This window comes from Polypterus senegalus, chromosome 7 (assembly GCF_016835505.1).
Source record: "Polypterus senegalus isolate Bchr_013 chromosome 7, ASM1683550v1, whole genome shotgun sequence".
Classification (NCBI taxonomy): domain Eukaryota; kingdom Metazoa; phylum Chordata; class Cladistia; order Polypteriformes; family Polypteridae; genus Polypterus; species Polypterus senegalus.
This window is the reverse complement of record NC_053160.1, coordinates 27,496,940-27,521,788: the sequence shown is the minus strand read 5'-3', so window position 1 is coordinate 27,521,788 and position 24,849 is coordinate 27,496,940. Positions and strand designations below refer to the sequence as shown.

Genomic DNA, 24,849 nt, shown 5'->3' with positions numbered 1-24,849 from the left:
TCCATTCTAAAACCTTCAATTTTATCTCTGCATTCCTTAATTAAGGCTTCTGTACTAAGTACAAACAGAAAACGACTCTGGTTTTAGGTGAGCAGGGAGTGTTATGTGGAAATGGCAACCAAGTGTCACAAAGCTTGAAGACAGGCCTAAAATTCATATCACAGACAGTGATTCTCTCGCTATATCGCACTTCGACTTTCACGGCTTCACTCCATCACGGATTTTAAATGTAAGCATATCTAAATATATATCATGGATTTTTCGCTGATCCGCGGATTTCTGCGGACAATGGGTCTTTTAATTTATGGTACACGCTTCCTCAGTCGGTTTGCCCTGTTGATTTCATACAAAGGACACTATTGGCGGATGGCTGAGAAGCTACCCAATCAGAGCACGTATTACGTATTAAATAAAAATCCTCAATGATATACGATATGCTTCCCATGCGGTGCTTCGCATACTTAAATGTCCGAACAGCACCTATTGATTTTTGATTGTTTGCTCTCCCTCTTTCTCTGACATTCTCTGCTCCCGACGGAGAGGGTGTGAGAAGAGGGGCTGTTGGCAAACTGGCCTAGAGAATACGGACGCTCCTCTAAAAATGCTGAAAGACTACCTTCACATTGCTCCCTTACTGGCGGCTGCTTTGTCGGGCGCATATTTAAAACCCTCAACAGCACCTATTGATTTTTGATTGTTTGCTTTCCTCTCTCTCTCTCTCTGACATTCTCTGCTCCTGACGCGCACTCCTTTGAAGAGGAAGATATGTTTGCATTCTTTTAATTGTGAGAGGGAACCGTCATCTCGGTCTTGTCATGGAGCACAGTTTAAACTTTTGAAAAAGAGACAAATGTTTGTTTGTAGTGTTTTAAAGTCCCTGTCTCTACAACCTCCTGTGTTTCTGTGCAAATCTGTGACCCAAGCATTACAATATAAAAACAACAAAATAAACGTATGGTTTTTACTTCACGGATTTTCATCTTTCTGGGGTTCTGGAACGCAACCCCCGTGATTGAGGAGGGATCACTGTATAACTAAAAATCCCAACAGTTTCTCCAGATACCAGTATAATATATTTATTTATACTTTTCAAACTGAAACTTATCTATTATAAGAGGAAATCCTGGGACAAGACTTTCTCAGAGATAATTTCAGGTCCTGTGAGATTTTGACAAGTCCCGCCCTCTTCTCAAACATTTACAACCACGCCCACGGCCCAATCACTTCTCATTCGTGTGAATGCTATTGTCAGACACAGTTCCTGCGCTCTGAGCTCCAAGCGGGGTCGGAAATAAAATACAAAGAGTAGAAGGCAAAGTAGAACATTGTAAAGATGTTCAAAAACGTTGGCACGATACACAAGCAGAGCCGAATAGTAAAGATCGCATTAGCGCTAACAAACGGAAATTATTACTTACAGTAGTGAAATAACGGAACAGCGAGAAGAGATTGAATATATGGACATAGGTGATATGACAGAAGTATGTAGATATTGTTCAGCTTTAAACTTTAAGTCGGAGACTTGTAGATTGTCTAATTCGTGTTGCCATCGGGGAAAAGTAATATTTATACACAATGAATTGACGTAACTGTGAGAATTAAAAGATTTGTTGTTTGGTGAAAGTGAAATCCACATACGCGAGCAGCAGAGACACAAAGTGGCAGGTGAGTAGTGCAGGTTGGGGGGTTGGCGAGTGAAGCCCTCTAGTCTTTTAAGGAATTAACAAATGTGATTCTATTTAATGTAACGATTTAACAGAATTAACACGGGTACGCCTCTTATGCATCAAAATGCTCACGCTGATCACCTTGCGTAAAGAGATGAACTCGTTTGCTCACGCCACTGCTGCCAAACAAACACATCCTCTTCCCGTGCAGTCTTCCAGTTTGCACCGAGGAGTGCGTTTACATGAACTTTAATTGCCTGGCTATTCACCGAAACCCGATTTCTAAAATGCAACATTCAAGAAACTAGGATATTAGTCACTGAGAAAACGGGTTAACACGCGCAAGCAACCCAGTTACATGGATGTCCACTGCACTCTGTTAGCCCGCTCAAGTCTTTTAGTTTGACACGCACCCAGCAGCCACGGGTAGGAAATGGAGGAAGCGTCCACAAAGATAAATTTCATGAGCCAAATGCTTGGGTGATCGTATTATTATTCCATCTTCCTTCGATCTCCATATTTCAGAAATTGTTAAATTAAGGCTGAAGGGCTGAATGTACAGCGCTAAGCCCAGCAGCATAATCTCGGGAGACGCAAACTCCATGCTTGTTTTCAGATTCCCGGCAGCCATTGATGATGTTTAATCATTTTGCCAAATGGACAACTCCATAAGTGGACTCGCACATGTAAATGGAGGTTTTTAAGTAATGTATGCTTCCACCTTCTCTGGGTCTCATCCCAGCTTTGTGTTTGCGTGTCAACGCATCACTGATTCGCCAATCAGATTGAACAATGCAGCACTCTGGGGGATTCTCATGAAGGGGTGGGCTCACACACAATTCCATACACAAATTCAATGACATAAAAATCAGATTTCACATTTCCTTCCACACATGCATTTTAGCCTACTGGTAACAAGAGTTTTCTCAAAATCCATGCTGGAAACCATTCACTTGAAAACCATTCTGATAAACCCTGCTAGGGTACACTGAGGCATCCCCGTTACAAAAATCAGTTAATGATGAGGTTATCGAGGGGTACCTGACAGACCATACTAGGCACATACACACTTGAGGGGCTGCTACTCGGCCCCCTTCTGTCCAGGACATGCATAACACACACCATCTTACCAGCACCCCAGAAGACTGTATTATTATTATTAAGGTCCCATTCCAGTTTCTCCTCCCTCTGTACAGGACCACCGGACTGAAGGGACTCCGCTGCCACTCACACTGACCGCTGCTGGCCTGGTGTTAATTGTTTATGCGTGATAGAGAAGGGAATGTGAGCTGCACAGGCAGACTTGAGCGGTGGCAGCTGTTCTGTGGGAGCTGTACCAGTCTGTGGTTTGTGGTGAAGCAGGACCGAGTTCTCAGATTACCCGTTCATCTCCATCCCTGTCCTCACTTACAGTCTTAAGCTGTGAGTTAATGACTGAAAGACTGAGACAGTGAGTACAAGCAGCAGAGAGGAGGTCCACTGAGCTGACACTCCATGATGGGGTGAGAAGCTCAATCAATTGGGAGATCATCAGAGTAGAGTCGCTACTCCTTCACATCGAGAGGTGCCAGCTGAGGTGGGTTAAGGATGTCCCCCTCAAGCTACTACAAGGCTGTCACACCTGGTGGAGACAATGTGGCAGACCCAGGACCCTCTGGAAGAAGGCTGATTTGAGAACACTTGAGAATTGCTCAAGAAGAGCTGGAATCTGTAGCTGGGGACAAGGAAGTCTGGCCTGCTGCCACCACGACCCTCACCAGGAAAAGCAGTTTGAGAAGATAACATGAGAGGAGATGAGCAACTGGAACAGAAAGAACTGTCCACACAGGATTTGGCCTAACAAAAAAAGCGAGGAATTTCTGCAGTGCTACTTTTAAAAAGCATCGAGATGATAAAGCAGAGACTGAGTGCCATGTCAGCATCCACTTATCACACTCGTGTCATCCTCTTTTCTAAAAAGGGCTCTAAGTGTGTTTCCCCTTTGATATCTGAACACGGATTTAGCACCAGCACCGTTTAATTGAGTATTTCCTAAAGTAAATAATATAAAAAGACAAATTTCTATTTATTCTATGTCTTATTAGGTAAAGGATCCCTGCAATTCAGTTTAACAACACCTGACATCGGGCGTTAGGAGGTTTAATCTCCTTCTCTCAGGACATCCTGTTATTGCAGGTGAAACGTTCCAAAGCCGAGCGGACAGAAGCATGGAGCACGTTACTTCTGGGGGGGGCTTTTGTAAAGAATTGCATGGCAGGGCAGTGAGGTGCAGCTCATTGGCGTCCCGTGAAGGTTTTGGGCGTGGCTTTATGCTAATTACTGCTGCTTATGCTAATTACTGAGGCCACAGACAAACGTCTCAAGTGACTCGAATGACAGCAGCGTCTATAAAGAGTGCCGGCGACAGGATTATGGTCTCTGGCCCTGCTTGAAGTCTGGAGCTCGAAAATGGCCAAGACTTCTTCCTAATTAGTAATAGCCACATGGCAGTTTTTAAAAAAGGTTACTTGTTAGAAGTGGTGGGGGACACGTCATTGGGGAAACTGCATGTCAAACATAACACAAGTTGTGAGAGTCTTTTGTTCAACAGCTAAGAATATTTAAAGTAACAGAAAATCTGATGTCAGAAAAATACACTGATGGGGAAAAAATACTGAAAATAACTACAAACAGACACGTTCTGCACCACACAATGCCCACAAGATTTAAAAACACAGCGGCCAACCGAGACATAAAAACACTGCACAGATATAGCCGTGTACATTTATTAGATCCAGTGGAAACTCTTACTAGTGGTCTGAAAAACAACACAGACGTTCTATACGAATAGCTCAAGATACGCAACAACCTGCGCCCGGGACACTTCAGGTAAAGGGGGGCCGCAGCGGGAGCTTTAAGAAGACATAAACGAATGTCCTGCCCGCTCGTAGCGGGTGCCACATGTGCTATTGTCCCTTTGTCAGTTTGTCTCTCCTCAAGAAATGGGTTACTGAGAGCTCGCTGAATTTGGGGAAATACGCCTTTAAGGGGAGGACACAACACGGACAGGACGGTTGGGGCTGAAGACCGGAAAAGAAAGTGGAGACAGAGAAAGAGACCTCGAGTGGCGGAGCACGGAGAAGCAACGAATCCACCTGCAAGCCGATACAAGGAGACGCATCTCTGATAAGGAAGGCAATTAACCTTTTGGGACCGGAAGGGCCGAACCTTTTTGTGTTATCGGCTCCATGAGGCTTTCAACAATACACCTTACTCAGGAACTGTAAGGACAGTGAACCAGTTTGGTAAACCGGGCCATTTCAGACGAGAACATCTCGCACCCTAATCTGTGGAAGGTTATTTTTGATTTTTGTTATGTACTATGGGGATCTGCCCCCTGCTCACTTCGCTTGCCCACCCACCCAAGGCTTGGTTAACCAGATACACAATTTAAAGAGATTTGTTATTTTCATGGCAATTGTTACATATGCATTATTTTCACTTTTATTTTAAAACTTCAGCTAAAACAATATTTGGAATGAACTTTTGTTCAAGATCGCATTGAATTTTGATTCCGTGTTTGGACTGTGAGTGAATATCGTTTCTTCCATCCATCCATTATCCAACCCGTTATATCCTAACTACAGGGTCACAGGGTCTGCTGGAGCCAACACAGGGCGCAAGGCAGGAAACAAACCCCGGGCAGGGCGTCAGCCCACCGCAATATCGTTTCTTTCTCTCTAATAAATAAAATGACTTTCTCAAATGTTTGTCCCTGCTCTTTCTTCTTCGTTTAGTCCTTGACGTGTCTAGAACTTATAAAATTATTGACCTGATAAAATTTATAAGAGCTGCGGGTGCAGGAAGTGTGTCTGACAAAAGCATTCACACGACTGAGGTTAGATGACCGTGGTCTTGTTTGAAAATAGTTGTAAGTAGGGCGTGACTTGAAGGAATCTCATGTTAAAAAGTATCTATCTATCTAAAAGTCTCCATCTCACGGGACTTCATACCACGCCAACGTTCTTGGAATCTTTTAATTCTCGCTGCCAACACGAATTAGACGATCTAGAAGTCTCCGACTTAAAGTTTAAATCCGAACAATATATTTGATCTCTTTTCACTGTTCCGTTATTTTGCCAAGTAATAATTTCCATTTGTTTGTGTTAATGCGATCTTTACTATCCTTTTTTTGAGACTTTCGAATTTTCTGTTAAATCGTTATGTTAAATAGAAACACATTTGTTAATTCTTTAAAAAACTAGGGGGTTTCGCTCGCCAACCTCCCGTCCTGTGCTACGCACCAGCCACTTTGTGTCTCTGCCGCTCGCGTATGTGGATTTCCCTTTCACCAAATAACAAACCTTTTAATTCTCGTGGATACGCCTCTTCATTGTGTATAAACACTATTTTTTCCTGATGGCAACACGAATTAGACGATCTACAAGTCTCCGACTTAAAGTTTAAAGCCAAACAATATCTACATACTTCTGTCATATCTCCTATGTCCATATATTCGATCTCTTTTAGGTGTTCTGTTATTTCACTGAGTAATAATTTCCATTTGTTTGCGTTAATGTGATCTTTACTATCCTTTTTTTGAAACTTTCGAATTTTCGTACTTCCATTATCTCTAACCTGCTCTGCATGTGTATCGCCCCAACGTTTTTAAATTCTTTATGACGTTCTACTTTGTCTTCTACTCTTTGTTCCTTATTTCCGGCCCAGGGCGTTGACTCATCTTGCGGGACGTACCGTATAAGTGTCTCTCTGAGAGAATCACGTCTCAGATTTTGTTTTTATGATAGAGAGACTTGTTTGTTGGGGAGAATTACTTAAACTGCTTTTTCTGTCAATATGTAAATAATATCTTTTTCTTTTTTCATTTCATCGTTGTAATGCTTATCATCTTATGCTGATGTGGGGCATGTGTTGAGGGGGTTAAAAATAAGGACAAGCGTTGGTCACGTTACCCTGAAAGATTTTAACAACAAACTGCGTTTCTCTAGCGGTATTCTGATCGTGTGGCGATGCCGGGTTTAGTTGTTCTCCCGGGGCGGCAGTACAACTGTGTATGCTAAAGTTGTGTTTTAAGTTTGAACCGCTGGGCACCGCTTTACTGACCCGCAATTGACTCCAAAATGTTTTCCTCCCGTGGGGAATGTTACACCGCTGGGCAAATTGTAAATGTGCAGCAATAAACGATTACTAACATGGGAATCTGACAGTTCGTCCTGCTTCGACGTGCAACTCTGTGTCGTGACAGGCCTGTGTGCACATGCAGGTGCGCCAACCCAAAGTTGATAAACAGCCCTATAAACGCCAGCTACAACCTAAAGGTTACACCCACCTCACAACATTCATGGCATCCATCCATCTACCCTCCCTGTCTGCTTACTGAACCCCCTTACAGCAGCAGAAGGCACGGCGCAGGATCCACGCCTGGATGAGATGCCATTCACTCACACGGTTTAAACCTGACACTTTGTGGCACACTGGTTATTCCACCTACCCCACAGGTTTAAGGAGAGTGGGTTCAAATCCCAGCTAAGTTCCGGTCGGGGTGGGCTTTACAAAACCACAAAGACCTTCAGATCTGAAAGCCAAAAGCCATACCAAGGCAGAAGAAATGGAAACACGTAGGCCGTGAAGAAAGTCCACTAATCACACCGTTCAGCCCCCCCACCAGGTCATTGCCGGACCACTTAAAGGAAGACCGCACCTGTCTCAAGAACATCTTGACCAGGGCAGAAACCTCCAAGGGCTTCCTGGTCGGTCAGTGAGATCTCGTGCTGCGTTCACATGCTTGGAGTCTTCAGGGCTGCGACTTGTGATGTGTCAACTCTCCCATTTCAGTGCATTCACTGGGAATTTCCAGTCGGAGAAACTCGAGGCCGCTGTTGCGTTGCTACTTAGTCTGCCAAAAAAGCAACTCGTGATAAACGGTCTGCTTTGGTGAAACTACAGGGAGAAATAAACGTATGAAACGGGCATCACGTCACTCCACGGTGTTTATTAGACCAGAAGGAACTTGACAAACGAGAAGAGACCTTTCATCTAGCCCGAGAGGAGACCACTCAGTCCATCAAGCTCCCTTGTTTGTATTTTATACAACTGACTAAGGTGAAAGGTCAGGGTTGTGTCACGACTCAGAGCACCCAGCAGCCTTGGCTTTCTCCAAATTGCTTGACTCGTCGCTCCAAGTTCACAAGGTGTTCACATGGAATTTCCGAGTCGGTAACTCGTATTTACGGTCGGTCCGGACGGCATGTGAACGCAGCATCATATCCAGCAAATCATCTTGTTAAAAGCACACAAACGCCCACCACCACCTGGCTGGTACCTAACAATTCCGAGCCACCTGTCCAGTTCCCTGGCTGGTGCCTCCCCAGCGGGCATCAATCATCTCGACACCCCAAAGCAGCGGCTACAGCCTACAGCAGAGGTCTAATGTCGGAGAGAGGGGTGCGCCATGCAGGCCAAGTCATAGTAATGCCCCCACTAATCGGGTGTGGTCCCTCCAAACAAACTAAGTGTGAGAATATAAGAGCTGGCACATCACAAGCTTACTCCATGCCCTTAAGCACTCATTCAAGTTCATTACAATCCGTGTAGTCATTTGTGACAAATGGCACGAAGCCCAATGATACATCAGATAACATTCTCAATCCAACTCCATGGGCAGCGGGGGCAGAGGACTCGCTCCAGCCGAGGCGTCCCTCCATCGCAGGCACACAACCACGATCACTCACTGCCACCCACAGCCCAGTAAGCGTGTCAGGGGGACAGCAGAGACAGAGACACGGCTATAAACTGTTCATAAGTCACGAGCTGGAAACCCCTGTGACCATCGGGCACTCACGGTGGGCTCCACCTGACAACTGGCCGTACTGCATGTGTCAAGTGTCCACGTTCAGCTCCTGTTTGCTTCCTTATTATTATATGAACTTGCGTTTCTCGTCCCACTGTTCATGAAGACTGCGCCTCGTACTCCCTTAATAGCTGCTGCTGCTTTCTTTGCACGCCGCCTTGAGATGTTCTTTACGCCACTCGATTTAACGCCGCTTGCTTTAATTTCCTCTCTTGTGTATCTTTCCGTAAAAAAATTGTAACCCTGCATTCTGGATAACCATTGGCTTACAATTCTTGTTTTAGATACTTTTTCCGTCTTTAGGGCTTCATCTTACCTTCAAGGCTGCTCTGTTGTTTAAACTTGGACTACGTGATCCTTGAGAAAGTGACCAGGATCGTTCCAAAGCACGGCCGATAAATTGCTCTCCTGCAGCCTTCTGGAGCAGACTACTGGGGTTTGGTTTCTCGACCCTGAACTTGTCACAATCTTCTCCTACTCAAGAGACTTTGTGGGATCCGCTGCCCCTGCACAGACGATGCCATCACGCAGCATCCTTCACCAGGGGGCATCTGCCTTTATGTTACGCGTTGTGATTGTCGTGTTGGCTGAGGTTACATTTTTGTTCACGTATGATACTGGGATTGGTAACCTGGTGAAGCACACACTGACTAATACAGAAGTACTGTTACAGGCTGGCAGGCAGCGGGGCACAGTGCGTACATTAAGGACCTCAAACCCTGAGGATGTGAGTTCAAATGCCACTACTGACGCTGTGGGACCACCTGTGCTCTGACTGGGGAAAAAAAACAAGAAGTCGTGTAACCAATCGTATCTGAAATGTCATCCTGGATATCAGAGACAAGACATCAGAGAAAGACGTGAATAATAAGAGTGATTAGGGGACTGGTGCGGCTCTGATCAGAGGCAGAAAAAACGGAAACATGCGCAGACTCAATTACAATACAACCTGCTAAACATTACATTTCCATCCATCCATCCATTTTCTAACCCGCTGAATCCGAATAGGGTCACGGGGGTCTGCTGGAGCCAATCCCAGCCAACACAGGGCACAAGGCAGGAACCAATCCCGGGCAGGGTGCCAACCCACCGCAGGACACACACAAATATACCCACACACCAAGCACACACTAGGGCCAATTTAGAATCACCAATCCACCTTACCGGCATGTCTTTGGACTGTGGGAGGAAACCCACTCAGACACGGGGAGAACATGCAAACTCCACGCAGGGAGGACCTGGGAAGTGAACCCGGGTCTCCTAACTGCGAGGCAGCAGCGCTACCACTGCGCCACCATGCCGCCCCCATTACATTTCCTCATATACTAATTCAATTAAACTATTTTTTTTTAGCCTTTTGTAAACTTTGTAGTTTTATTTAATAAATATTATTAAAATATCACAGCAATATCACTACAACTTTTAAACCCCACCTTTAAGGGGTTAGGAAACTAAAAAGTAGCCTGATTATTCACAATGGCGGCAATGAAATCCCTCATATCTTATATGTTATGTGCTTTCAATCAACACCCACCTTAATAAAAGCCGAAGTGTCTGTCTGTGTGTCCGTCCGGTGGCTGCGTCTCTGTCATTCCAACAGATGGCACATCGCAAACATTCACATTGCTTTCACAAATCGCATACCAGCTGGCATATAACAGAGCCATACTGTCTGTGTGACATGACGTACTGCAGATGTTAACACCGAGCTCTACGCTGATTACGGGGATTTCAACCGGCTAATACAGACCTAGCGCAGGACAGCTAGAGGCAGATACTGAGGCATCGGAGTCAGGGTCCCATAAATAGCGGAGTCTCACTCCAAGGTTCTGTCTACCAACTTGACGGCCCTGCTTCTCATTCCCATTACCGTTGTTTATTTTTAGCTTTTTATAAATTGATTTAGAGTCATCTTGACTTTTATATTAATGGTATTTATATTAGCTGACACTTGGAACTACCAATGTTGTATGCTAATGTGCTAATTCTGTAAGACGATATCTTGAATTGTCCAAGTTAAATGGTGAAGCAGGTTACTTTATAGAGTATAACAGGCTTCGGACAGACAGACAGACAGACAGACAGAGAGAGAGAGAGAGAGAGATATAGAGAGAGAAAGAGAGATAGATAGATAGAGAGAGAGAAAGAGGAAGGCAGATTGATAGAAAGAGATAGAGGGGGAGGTAAAGAGAGAGAGAGAAAGAAAGAAGAAGACAGACTGATAGATAGATAGATAGACAGACAGACAGAGACAGAGAGAGATAGATAGATAGATAGATAGAGAGACAGACAGAGATAGATAGACAGATAGAGACAGAGAGAGATAGATAGAGAGAGAGATAGAGGAAGGCAGATTGATAGAAAGAGATAGAGGGGGAGGTAAAGAGAGAGAGAGAGAAAGAAAGAAGAAGACAGACTGATAGATAGATAGATAGATAGATAAAGACAGAGATAGATAGATAGATAGATAGATAGATAGATAGATAGATAGATAGATAGATAGATAGAAAGACAGACAGACAGAGACAGAGAGAGATAGATAGATAGAGAGATAAATAGACAGACAGACAGAGACAGAGAGAGATAGATAGATAGAGAGATAGATAGTTAGATAGATAGAGAGATAGAGAGAAAGAGAGAGAGATAGATAGAGAGAGAGAAAGAGGAAGGCAGATTGATAGAAAGAGATAGAGGGGGAGGTAAAGAGAGAGAGAGAGAAAGAAAGAAGAAGACAGACTGATAGATAGATAGATAGATAGATAGATAGAGAGACAGACAGAGACAGATAGATAGAGAGAGAGAGAGATACACCACAGGGTGTCTGCTCAGGTCCCCACCCAATTTAAAGCCATGCTGGTGACACTTAGCACAAGTGAGAGTGCCCCGTGATCGGCGGGTATCATTTGTGAGGTTCATTCCCACGTAATCTGCACTGTGCCAACAGGACAGATGCCCACCAGTGCCCTATGATTTTGTACCTTAGACCGTAGGTAAAGAATAAAAAACCAAAAACTAGCACAATGAATCTGAAAGACTTTGTTCCAATTTACCACTTAGGGGGCTTCACATCTCCCACTGAAATGATTTGAGAGACGCTGGACAGTTGGAAAGTGATGAGCCACCCCGAGTGGCAGTACCGATTCACACATCTTTGGTGCCAAGTCTCCCTAACCTTACATTTCACTTATTTTTTCTACCGTGTCTTTGCACAGAAATGTCAAATTGAGTTGTGAGAATTTAATAAGCTGGCGATCTTCACGTGTTTACTTGAAATGATTTGAGAGACGCTGGCCAATCACCCTGAGCTGGAAAGCCCCTTGCTCTCCCAGACTGACCTCCCACCCTCTCACAGCAGACACTTGCCGTTTTTAACTTTCACGCCATATTCCTGTCTGCAGGCTCCAGTATCGTAAAAGGAGGGCTTGCCTGACCCACAACACTCCACTTCTGTTTTGTGCCGTTCATTTGCTGGAATGGTCACCCAAAGTGTTCTCTCTTATTACATGAGTTGTGCGGACTTTGACGCCGTATGATAACATAATCCAAAAGTGAGGCACTCACCTGCAATGCCCTGCAGCAGACCGCAGACGTTGAAGATGCTCTTCTTCATGATGCTTTGAAAGCACATGGTGAACACAGAAACGAACGCCACGGCACAAAGTAGCAAAATTCCAACTGCCAAGAAAATCGCAGTGGCCTGCCAGAACCCGCTGGCAATCTCCCCAAAGTGCTCGGCATATGGTCCGCAGGAGGTTTCATGTATAGACTTTAGTTTGAGGCAGCGTCCATAGATGCCTAGAGTGGGGAGGCTACGCTCCCCGGTGCTCGAGCTGCTCGGACTCGCCTTCTGGTCTGTCATTCCAGATTTAGCCCACCCAATTAGCCAGTCCGCACTCATGAAGGCAATCAGTTCCGCAAAGGCTACCACGATGCTCAGCAAGGTCCACAGCATGGAGCGGCAGGTTACGATCACATGACACATGGTGCTAATCCCGAACTGTAATCGGCTCGCGCAGATGTGGACGTCTTCAGACGTTTTTTTAATTTCTCTTCTTCGGAGTGGCAGACGTTTAAAAATATGCTCGCCTCCTTCCTGCTTTTCACTTCAGAGTAAAGTACAGCCAGATGCATCCACAGGCGGGCTCACCCAAGACATTCCCCTCCAATCTCTCGGTTATTGATTAACTGGCGCCACTTTCTCTTCTCCTCTGCCTCTCTGTGAGCAGTGAAGTGCGGTCGGCGTTAACATTCACACTGGATACATGACTCTACATTTTCTTGTAGGATGTCCCTTGGGTTTTCCCCTTGTTCTCTTACATCACTTCTGAGCACACCTACAAAAATATGAGGACAAAAAGAAAAGACAGAGAAAAAGTGAGGGAAGGAGCAGCGGGACATGTGAAGTGTACAGTCAGGTCACCCAGCAGGCCTCTATAGGACGAGGGCCAGTCAGCAGGCAGCTTCCTAAGCGTCTGGGCCTCGTCACAGCAGCTGCAGCTCAGGAACACCCACAAGTATGCGTTACGGAGCAAAAATGAAAGGCCGTGCAACATCAAAATGACTTTTTCTTTTTCTCTTTTTTTTGCCAGATTGCCAAAAGGCAAAAAAAAAAAAAAAAAATCAGGATTTTAGAAAGCTGTCTTGAGCAGTGAAGCCAGGGTTATTTCTCCAAGCGCATGTTTACTGGTAAAGTTACACTGCTGATTTATTTTGACTTTTAAATTTAAAGAATATAATAATAGACAGCACATAAAAAAAAAACAAATGAGTTTATAAATAAATGATTTGTCTACACTCTCATTTCAATTAGGCTGGAAAAAAACACATCCGCATTTCTCTGCAAATCCCAGCTCTGCTTTTCTGGCATATATAAACATAGCGTGTGTGTGCCTGCTGTCATCCTCAGGACGAAACAAAGTTTAAAAATTAGAATAAACTCTTCAATCTGGTTATACAAGAACCTCTGAAAATATACACACATTGGATAAACAGTCTGAGTGGTGAAATGAAGTCTCCGTATCAGGTAGACCTGCACGTGTCACACAGACTGGGACATGAAATATTAGGTGGTCACCGCAAAGCAACCCCTCCGAGCAGGGACCTCCATCGTCAGCTCTACGTGACAGTGTGGTATAGCGGGTCCACGGCTCACTGAGCAAAGGCCATTTTTAAATAATCACCGCACCCGAGGCGGCTTCGTGAGGCGATGATGTTAGCGAGCCGCGGGGCAGTCGTCGATGTGGGCGTTTCTCACCGTGTGCACAGGTGAGGAACTGCCCACATTCGTGATTGCTCCCGTGGCTAATGCTACAGCTGTGATGGCCCCTGGTTATTTATAAAGAAGCGCGAGTCGGTTGAAGGGGAAAAAAAAAAGAACGAGAGGAGGAAAAAAAGAAAGGAAGAGAAAAAAGACAGAGGTTGTAGGGAGTGAGTGAGGAAGCATGCGGTGCAAGAGAGACGGACAGGCGGTGCGTGCGTGTGGTGAGCGCACGATCGAGGGCAGCTGTAAGGAAGCTGGGTGTTAGGCCAACACCCAGACGTTTGAGTTGATGTTGCTCCCGCTGAGTGACCAGGTAGCGGGAGTGCCCAGAGGAAAGCGACGAGCCGCAGAAGGCCGCGGAAAGGCAGCGAAAGTCGGGAGGCTTGGTGGTGGAGTCCCCAATGTGCGTCCTGGTCATTGGTGGACATCAAGTCTCGGGGACTGGGATGAGTGCCAGACCGAAGCCAGGGATCGGGAGGTCTCCAGTCTCATGCGTGTGTTTCAGGAGGGCAGCTGCAGAGAGCGTCTTGCCTGCTGCTAAGCCCAAACGGGATAAGCAGGTGAGACGCTAACGCTAACATAGAAGAACACCGGATTTGTTGTTTTAAGAACTGCTTCCTAGAGAAGATTTTAACCTCTCGTTTTAAAGGATTGTTTTTTTCTTATTGTTGTTTTAACCTCCACGTTTTTTTTTATTGGATTATTTATTGAAGAACTGCACTTTATGAACACTGTTTTTTTTGTTGACTGTTTTAAATAAAAGCACTGTTTCACTTTTAACCATCCCCTTGCTCAGATGCTCAATTATTGCCTTCACTGACTAGCTCACTCGGTTTCATTATCGACGGTGTTGGGTTCAAGGGTTCCCAAACAACCATGAGAGCGTGGAGCCAGAACCCACATCGTCACAGACAGACGCATCTGGCAGGAAACCAAAAAACCTGGACGTTACTTATTCATAAAAATGTATGCCGAGATCATTTTAGGGAACATCCTATGAAGCTCCTTTTGTGTGTGTGATCTCACAGGGACAGACACGACTCTCGAACGTCTGGGGACAACTGGTCCAAACGTCTGTAGTGAGCAGTGGCAAAAATCACTGCTCAGGAGGCTCCGCCCACAGGGTTGCTTCCTAAAAACCCGCCCCCAATTCCTCCACTCCAGTCCGTGCACTTCAAACGGCTGGGGTTGCAGTGTTGGTTTTCTCCTCATGTGTTCCACAAATTTGTAAGAGTAAGAGGAAACCGAGATGACTGTTGTAACATAACAAACTCAAACTTATTTGTATCAATCCACAAATGATACGATTATTAAAAAAAGAAAAATGAGGGATAGTAAAGACAGCGGGCAGCCAATACTACTTGACTACTGACCTCACACCACTCCACAGACACTGTGTCACACGCGTGCGAGGAGGAGACAGCTAAAGGGTCTCAATAATGGTAACTCCACAGCCACCCAGGGGGCGGCGGGGTGCACTAAATGTCTTTCTCAATCCTTTGCAGACCATTCTCGGGCAATCCCGCAGGGTTCGGGCACATCTGATTACGTCATTTCTGGTTTCGGTTCCTCAGAGGATGTCACTTCATGTTTACCCCTTGATGGGGGTTCGCTGGGGGGTGATGTTGGTCGGGGACAGGGCGTCGATTACATCACTTCTGGCGCCACAGAGGATGTCACTTCCGGTGCTGGCAAATAAAGACGCCATCTTTACTGCCGAGAATCAGTTCTGTTTCGGACTCGGAACTGTAAATCCCTACAGATTTTATTTTTTTCTCCAGCCGTCTGGAGTTTTTTTTTTTTTCTGTCCCCCCTGGCCATTGAACCTTACCTCTTATTCGATGTTAATTAATGTTGACTTATTTTGTTGTCTTATTGTGTCTTATTTTTCTATTCTTTATTATGTAAAGCACTTTGAGCTACTGTTGGTATGAAAATGTGCTATAGAAATAAATGTTGTTGTTGTTGTTGTAAAGACCTTCTCTAAAATGTAACCTTTTGCAGCCAGGATATAATACACGAGTGGCTGCCCCAAACCTTCTCGATGTCTTTGTGTGCTCTTTGTGACAACTTTAAGTACGATTATATCTGGATCTACAGGTTTGAACTGCAGGAATGAACATTTAATAACACATCATACAATGAGCGCAGTGGTAGCGCTGCTGCCGCACAGTAAGGAGTCCTCGGTTCTCCCCGTGTTCTCTCCGGGTGCTCCGGTTTCCTCCCACAGTCCAAAGACATGCAGGTTGTATGCATTGGCGATCCTAAATTGTCCCTAGAGTGTGCTTGGTGTGTGTGCCCTGTGGTGGGCTGGCGCCCTGCCCAGGGTTTGTTTCCTGCCTTGTGCCCTGCGTTGGCTGGGATTGGCTCCAGCAGACCCCCGTGACCCTGTGTTGGGATAAAGCAGGTTGGGTGATGGATGGATGGATGGATCATACAACGAATACTCCTAGGCGTTTTTTCACCGCTGGAACTTTGTTTTCGGGAACCGATGAGTTCCTGTGCAATGTAAGCCCTGGGCCACTTTCATGTGTTACACTCTCACCGTGCAATAGGAAGTGTAACCTTTATGAAAAACGTGGGACGTGCAAGCAGGAGTGGTGTGGTGTGAAGTGTGGTGCATCGGGAGTTCAGGGGGCACCGGCATTGATTGCTTTGATGCAGTGAACGACAGGACACATCAGGGAGATGGGTAAGAAGAGTGATGCAGTGCAAAGTGCAAGACAAGAGTTCACAGGGGGACCCCCACAAGTTATTGCTTCAAACGGACTACAACCTTACGGGATTGACTTCTGCTTCAATGGGGTGTAAAGTGCAGCACACAAGGGAGGCAGCCATGAAGGGTGATGCATCGAAAGCAATCCTTGCCAATCTCAGAGCGTAGTTAATTTTATGGCTTGTTAGTCTGCAATGGTAGGATCTTATATTATAGATTTTTTTTTTTTCCTTTCCAAGGATCTCATCTCAATGATTTGAAGTCTAAAACAGACCATTTTCAGTGTTTTATTAACTCTTTCAGGGCTGATGTCGACTTTTGTCAAAATTCAGGGGTAGAGGACGGTAATCATCTGTAAACTGCACCAAAACTCGCCCTTACCTTTTACTTCAACTCTCTTTGCTAGAAGGAAAGTTAAGAAGCCCGTGTGTGCATGAGTAGCGAAGAGCAAACAACCTCTAAAACGACATCTGGCGAGAGACTAACGAATGTGCAAATTAAAATACTCCATGGATGTTTTACTTATTATCGCTGAACCGGACTCTGACTTGTTGGACTTGGAATTTGATGCAAGCGATCAGGAGATGGCGGTCAAAAACAAAAGTGAGGGACCAGCATCGGCTGGTTGGTCCCCAGCTGATCGGGGTTCCTGAACATATTTGTATAGCTGATACGCCTACAGCAGCATTTGCCTGGGAGGACCACCACTTATGATGTCACCCTGCAACTGTCGCCACCACCACCTGCTGTGGGAAGACAGCCAGGCAGCCGGCCCACCATGCTTTCCTGCTGGCCATCGAGGTGCCCCCACGCAGATATTGATGCTAGAGATGCCGAACATGTGCCAACTCCAGCCACAGCACGTAGCATCAGATGCTTTATGTTGATTTATGGGCGAAACCATTGCTTTGTGTGCTTTTCAGAAGAAAAGAGTTAAACCATGTAGGGCATTATGAAGCCCCAGAGGTGTAAATGGAAACAAGTTAGATGGGTAACTGCTGGCTCCTTTGTTGTTTGCGTCTAATTGTTAATAAGGAGCCATTAAAACAGCAAAGCCAGCTGATTAAGAGTGAAATAAGCCATTAAGGGGTGGGGACCACTAACATGAAGCATCAAAATGTCACTTGAGCAGTACAGCAGTAATTGACTCCTCATGAAGACACAGGGTTAGAACAAAAGCCTGTCCAGGACGGACACTGCCCACCCCTGGGTCAGACACTCAACTGAACACGACTTGTTATTTAATATAAACCCATCTTGCTGAAGGCCATTCCACCTCAAAAACAATTTCCATTCCTGCTATGGAATTAACGCGACAGAATGTAGACGCAGGCTGTTACAGGCTATACTGCGTATGTCAACACTAACATCATTCGCCACCAAATCCTATTTAAAAATGTGATTAATTACACAATTTTGAAAACAATGTATTCTAATCTGTATCTTAAAGTGGTACGTATACTGTACAATTAGCAGTGAAATAAGACAGTGTGACTATTTTAAAATATCGTAAAGGTGATTTCTTCTATCTGCTTATCAAGATATTTTTAGCTACACTTTTATGTCTAATATTGCCCACCCGGAAAGGTTTTCATGGAATAATCAATTTCAGCTTACAGTGGTTCATAATCGAGCAGACCTCAGAAAGCTCCTGCTTTGTCTCGAGTACATAAAGCAGCCGCTTGTGCGGTTCACTCTGAATCTCAGCTAACAAATCACAACAGGATGTGGCCTGGTCAGACAAGTGGCCGTCCTTTACATTATATAGTGCCTTTCTAAGGAGAAGCACAGAGGATAGCTTTTTAAGAGCTGAACCACGGGCTGACTAAGGGGTTTCGCTTCGGGCCTGGAGTGAGTTTGGGGGGCAGCCTTACCCACTTAGCCAGAGAGCAAAGCCTGAAGTGAGCATAGGCTGAGTTAGATCATCTTCGACCACGCTCACACGCAGAGGCTTTTATTAAAGGAAAACAACAGTGTGGCAAAACCACAAATCAAAACACTTAGCAAGTCTATGAAATCAAATCACTGTGGCTTCCCGCAGCTGACTGGGCAACCTGCTTCTCTTGGCAGGAACAGCCGTTTACTCTGTGGCGTGAATACATCTGTGTGTCCCACCTGATCATACCCACAATGCTCCTCGAGGTCGTTTTCTTCAAACGCTTTTTATCTGCCTACGTGGAGTGTAACTTAAAGTTTACTTTACCTCCTCTCATCTAAGAATGTTGGCTTTGACCAGGGGGCGAACACCAGCAGGTCCCACCTTGTGCTCGCCTCCACTGCGAGAAGATCACCCACAGTTGGTGCAGGCATGATAAATTCATCTGTTATAAAAGCAATTTACCACTTGTGCTTTGTTTCTCACTCGGCAAAGCCAAACACACAAAATGTTGAGCTTTAAAGCAGAAACCTCCACCACTGACTCAATGTGTGACGTGAAGCCGCTCACTTAACCAACCTGTACTGTGGGCAGGAATAATGCATACATGAACACTGCAGCCAAAAAAAGGCGCTATACAAAATCAAGGATCTTGGCTTGTTTTTTGCGTCACAGACTTCGGCATGTACTCCTCAAACACAGACACCTGGCAGAGCATTGATTTGAGACATTGTGACAAGAGCGGGCCATCCAGCCTGTTCACCAGGATTATCTAAAATATCAAGATATGAAGGTCCCTGAAGATCTAATAACTCTTCTCCACACTGCTTGGCAATTCATTTCATTTCTTTGGTTCTTTGAGTGAAGAAAGAAACTTTCTAATGTTTGTGCAAAATCTGCCCTTAATAAGTTTCCAACTGTACCCCCGTACCCGTCTTGAAGAATTTAATTCACAGTAATAGCCGAGATCAACTGTCCTAACACCCTTCATGATTTTAAACACTTCCATCTTATCAGCTCTTAACCTCGGTTTGCTTAAACTGCAAAGGTTCAGCTCCTTTAGTCTCACCTCATAGCTCTCAGTCCCAGAATCTGCCCGGCTCCACTCCGGTGGACTTTCTCCAGTGCTGCTATGTCTTTTTGTAAGGTGGAGGCCAAAACTGCACGCAGTATTCCAGGTGAGGCCTGACTAGTGCATTATATAACAAGCATGGCCTCCTTTGACTTGTACTTGACACCTTGTGATAAGTAACCTGACGTCCTATCATCCTCCATGATCAATTCTGTGCATCATCTGGATGTAGACAGCCCCACTATTATTACTGTGTGGCCAGGCTCAGCTCCAACTCCTTCACCAGATTTGCTGATGGCACCACCACAGTAGGCCTGATCACCGACAATGACGATGCGACTTTTGGAGAAGGTTCTGCTTTCTGACACAGTGGTGCCAGAACAGAAGTCTCTCTCTTAATGTCCTCAAAAATCAAGGAGCTTGTCATTTACCTGAGGAGGCAAGAGGCAGACCACACTTCCAACAAAATCAGAGGGGATACAGCGGAGAGCGTGAGCAGATTTACATTTCTTGGAGTCAACTTCAACGATGAACTGAAATGGAAGCAGCCCATCTGAGTTGGCTCACCAACTCCAGCGCTTTGTCAGATGTCTGAAGACAGCCCAGGTATCTCCACCTACTATGCTCGTCAATGTCTCCTGGTGCGCGGTGGAGTCTATTCTCATTGGCTATGTCTCCTCAGCACAGAGGGCAGTGAGGGCCTTGTGTTGCAGGTGCATGTGGCACCCACCACCTCAGGAGGGCCAACAGTCCATTAGAAAATCTCAGTCATCCTGCACAGCCACTTTCTCCCTCTTCCTCCTCCTCCTCCATTTGCACTCTACAGCAAGAGATTCAGGGACAGTTTTTATCCACAAGTCATATGGCTGCTCAAACTGAGCACTGCATGAACACAAAGGTTTCTTACATCTATCGACTGTTATATTTAATGTAGGGTGTTTTGTTCATCGTTTGTTCTTAGTGTTGTACTACCCCAAACTTCCATAATCCATGACACATGGCAACCATCTTGCATTTGAAAATGGCAGGTCATCGATGACTGAGCAGACCATTAACTAAGATCTGTCCCTTATTTACTTCATAAAGAACCCACAAAAGCGACCGATCTCAAAGGCGATTTAGTTTTATAACACAATGGAGCAACATCCAACAGGCTTGTCCAGATAACACCAAGTTGTCACCTGCATTTTGTGGATTAAAATAAATGACAAATCAGTAGCATTAAAATAAATGTGAAGAGGTAAATGCAAAACTCATGTGGGACAGCTGGAGCGCATCAAGTCAGAACTCTTCACGTACTCACTGAGCAAATTACTGTGAACACTCCACTAATGCTGGCTTGGGCCTTCTGATGCTCTCGAGACAGCCTCAGTTCTTCATGGCGTGGACTCCACAAGATGATGGAAACATTCCTTTGAGATGCTGGTCCATGTTGACATGATTGCATCACACAATTTCTGCAGATTTGTCAGCTGCACTTTCATATTGTGAATCTCCTGTTCTGCCACATCCCAAGGGTGTGCTACTGAATTCAGATAAGAAAACTGGGAAGGCTAATGAAGAACAATGAGGTCATTGTTATGTTCTTGAAGCCAGCCTGAAACGACTTCTGCTTTGTGTCATGGGGTATTACCATGCTGGAAGTAGCCATTAGGAGATGGGTAAATTGTGGCCATGAAGGGATGCCCACTCAAGCAGGCCATGGTATTCAAGTGATGATTGATGGGTATTTTAATGGGCCAAGAATATGCCAGGAAAGCATTCTCCACAACATTACACCACCACCACTAGCCTGGACTGTTCACACAAGACAGTTTGGCTGCATGGATTCATGATGTTGGCACCAAATTCTGACTCTACCATCTGTGTGCCTCAACAGAAATTGAGATCCATCTGGCCAGTCTACATTTTCCCAGCCTCTAACTGTCCAGCTTTGATGACCCTGTGCCCACAGCAGCCTTCGCTTTCTGTTCTTGGGTGACAGGAGTGGAACCCGACGTGTTATAGCTCATCCTCCTTAGCGTTTGACGTCTTGTGCGTTCTGAGATGCTCTTCTGCTCAACATAGTTGCACAGAGCGGTTGCTCAAGTTATCGTAGTCTTTCTGTTAGCTTGAACCAGTCAGGCCGTTCTGATCAACAAGGGTTTTCCGTCCACAGAACTGCTGCTTGCCGGATGTTTTGTGTGCCGTTCTGAGGAACCTCTAGAGATTGTTGTGTGTGAAAATCTGGGAGATCAGCAGTTACAGAAATACTCAAACCAGCCCAGCTGGCACCAACAATCATGCCATGGTAGAAATCTCTGAGACTGCATTTTGTTCTCCATTCTGATGTTTGATATAAATGTGAACTGAAGCGCCTGACCTGTATCTGCATGATTTTATGCATTTTGCTGCTGCCATGTGATTGGCTGAATAACCCCAATGATTTACAGAGTAAAGAGTTCAGTGTGTGTTGGTGTTCCTAGTAACATTATGACAGCGATTTGGGGTTTTGCTTTCTGATTTGACGACAGTGTTCATCTGATTCCCCAGTTATATATTTTAGCTCGTCTTTTTGGCTCATGTCTTCTTAAATCACTGCCTGTGCTATCTGTGGCAGTACACCTGAACGTTTAAAATGCTAACCCAAGTTTTAAAAATGTGATATAAAGCATTACATTAATAAAAGTGCGAGGCACTATTAATAAAGACAGGAGCACATTTGGAATATCATTCAGGCAGCATACAGTGGATGTACTCTGCCAGAAAACAGGACCAGCACAGACCACAAAATCTCCACGTGTTAAAAGGGCAATCAGTTACTAAAGTACTGCTGATGTATATTTCAGATATCCTGCGTAAACAGCTTAGCATGACTGGAAATAATTTTCAAAACAGAGGGAAACTGCTCCGGCACTTCCTGAGGGGCAAGGGTTAATGAAGAGGCTGACTGAGTCATACGGAGGCTGGCGCAATTTATATCTGGCTTCATGGTAACCATAACAACACAAACATTTGGGTTTAGTTGATCTCATGAACTGCTGGCATATCGTTGATCCACAAAAATATTCCGTTAACCAAAAAAACGGGGTGGGGTGTGTAAGACCCCCAAGTGTCTGCCAGCCATTGGGTCATTCACATGAAAAACAAAGAAAAGAAAGTAAGAAGTCTGTTAGTGCTAAACTGGAGAGCGTGGGGGTGTGTGAGTGAACGATCACCGCCATCAGCTGGCACCGCCAGAAGCGGTCAGGAAATGCTGCAGCACCCCCACTCCCCGAAAATGGAGAAGGAGGTTAGAGGAAGAGTGAATGAATGAACGAATATTAAAGAGAGCCTTCTCCAGCATGACTCGGGTTTACTGCTTAGTGGGTTACTTCTCACTGCAGGTCGGCTTCTTTTCTTGACCATCATGCTGTTACGATCATTTCAGCAGATTACTTCCAGATTACCCTGCAGGCCTTTGAGCACTGAGCTCAGTCCTGTGACAAATGAAACAAGAAGAGATGGGCACCCCGAGCTTGAAAACCGCATTACATAATGAATAGACGGGCCCACTGTCACGTGACACGACTCCTAGTCGGAGGGGAGGTCAACCTTGACAATGGCAGTTACTCAACTCGTCACCTGAAAATTCACAGGACTAGAAAGTGCTGGGGATATCAAATTACACAAACAGGATGTTAGGTTATGCATGACAATGTGTGGAGTACAAGTACAAGTCACAGTGCGCTACAGCTTTGGTACACACTGGTGAGGCCTCACCTGGAGTTCTGTGTGCAGGTCTGGTCTCCATATTACAAGAAAAGACCCAGCAGTGCTAGCGAAAGTCCGAAGGTGAGCAGCTAGGCTGATTGAAAGGCTAGAGTTACGCCAGAGACTTTTCATCAAGAAAAACAGAAAGGTTTCCATTATTTGGAGAAGGCTTATGATAGACGGCCACGTCAAGAGGTCTGGAGGTGCATGAGATGGAAAGGAGGACCAGAGAAGTATGTGAGGATTCTCCAGGATATGCATAAGGAGCAGTGGTGGGGTAACAGACAAGACCCCAGTTAGAGGAGGTCTGCACCTGGGATCTTATTTAAGTCCTTACCTCTGATCTGCTAATGGATGTGCTGGGTTATGGGAGGAAAAGACCGATCCTCCTGGCACAGGTGTTTTGATGATGACAGTGTGTTGTGTACGACAAGAAAACGGCAAGTGGAGAGGACGCTCGAAGAATGGAGAAGGGCTTTGGAAGATAGAGAGTTGATGAGGTTTAATGATGACCAGGATTCAGAGTTTGACCTGCAGGGAGAGCTATTGAAACGAGTGGATCAGAGGCAGCCCAAGATGGAAAGTTAGATGCAGAGATAACCCATAGAGTGCAGCGTGTCTGGAACAATTGAAAGTAGGTATCAGGAGTATTGTGTGATCACAGAATTAAAGCAAAGATTAAAGACAATGGGAAGACCAGCAATGATGTCTGCAGCAGAGATATGGGCAGTAAAGAGAGTGCAGGAGAAGAAGTTAGATGTGGCAGAAATGAGAATGTGGAGATGGATATCTTTAGTTACACAAATAGGACAGAATAAGAAATGAGAGAATCAGAAGTCCAACAAAAGTGGGGGAGATATCTAAGAAAGTACAGAGAAGTAGGTTGAAGTGGTATGGACAAGTGAGAAGGAGAGATGAGGAATATGTGGGCAAAAGAGAGACGAGAATGACAGTACAGGGGAAGAGAAAACGAGGGAGGCCAAAGCAGAGGTAGATGGATAAAGTAAAAGAAGATCTGAAGGCCAAGGGTCTGACTGGGGAGTGGGTGCAGGACCGAGCTGTACGGAGAGGTTTGATCAGCACATCGACGCCACACAGAAGTGGAAAAAGATGAAGAAGAAGAGGTTTAGTACAGTGGGTTGAGTCTACTGGAAAAGGAGTCCAACAAAAACAGGAGGAAACTTGGCAAGAGTAGATTTAGCACAACTGTTAAAAAACCTTATCTTCAGGCAGAGAACCACAGACATGTGGAGTAAAAGACCAAGTAGTGTGGTAGAGGTTAGGACTTGAGGGACCTTCAAAACATGACTCGGTGTTATTTTAGACACTCTCAGTGAACAGGATGGACGAGCTCATGGGGCTGAATGGCCTGTTCACATCACAACTGAATAAAACGATGGACAAAAAGGCATCCAGCACACGACTGCCGCCACCACATGTAACACATTCTTCTGACACAAGGACTCTGGCCAATGTAAGAGAAACCTCAGTTCAAATTAGTAGAACAGAAAGCAAAAAGAACTAACTGATTGGGATTGGATACAAAAAGCATAATGACCTGTAATTTGAATTCATTTAAATTATACAATTTATGACTGGATAATGCTTACTTTTTAAAAAATATGGAAACTGCCTGGCCTGGTATCAAAAGAAACGAGGCAATAATAAAAATATGC

General features: G+C 45.1%; 1 protein-coding gene across 2 annotated transcripts in view; it reads right to left on the bottom strand.

Annotated features, from left to right (window-relative positions):
• Positions 1-24,849, bottom strand: part of lhfpl2b (LHFPL tetraspan subfamily member 2b) — a 246,176-nt gene that overhangs the window by 29,561 nt on the left and 191,766 nt on the right. For both annotated transcript variants that reach the window (XM_039758387.1, XM_039758389.1), the window contains exon 5: positions 12,079-12,851. In XM_039758387.1, the coding sequence (XP_039614321.1) occupies positions 12,079-12,499 (421 nt within the window). In that variant the 5' untranslated portion in view covers positions 12,500-12,851. The remainder of the gene's footprint in view (positions 1-12,078; positions 12,852-24,849) is intronic.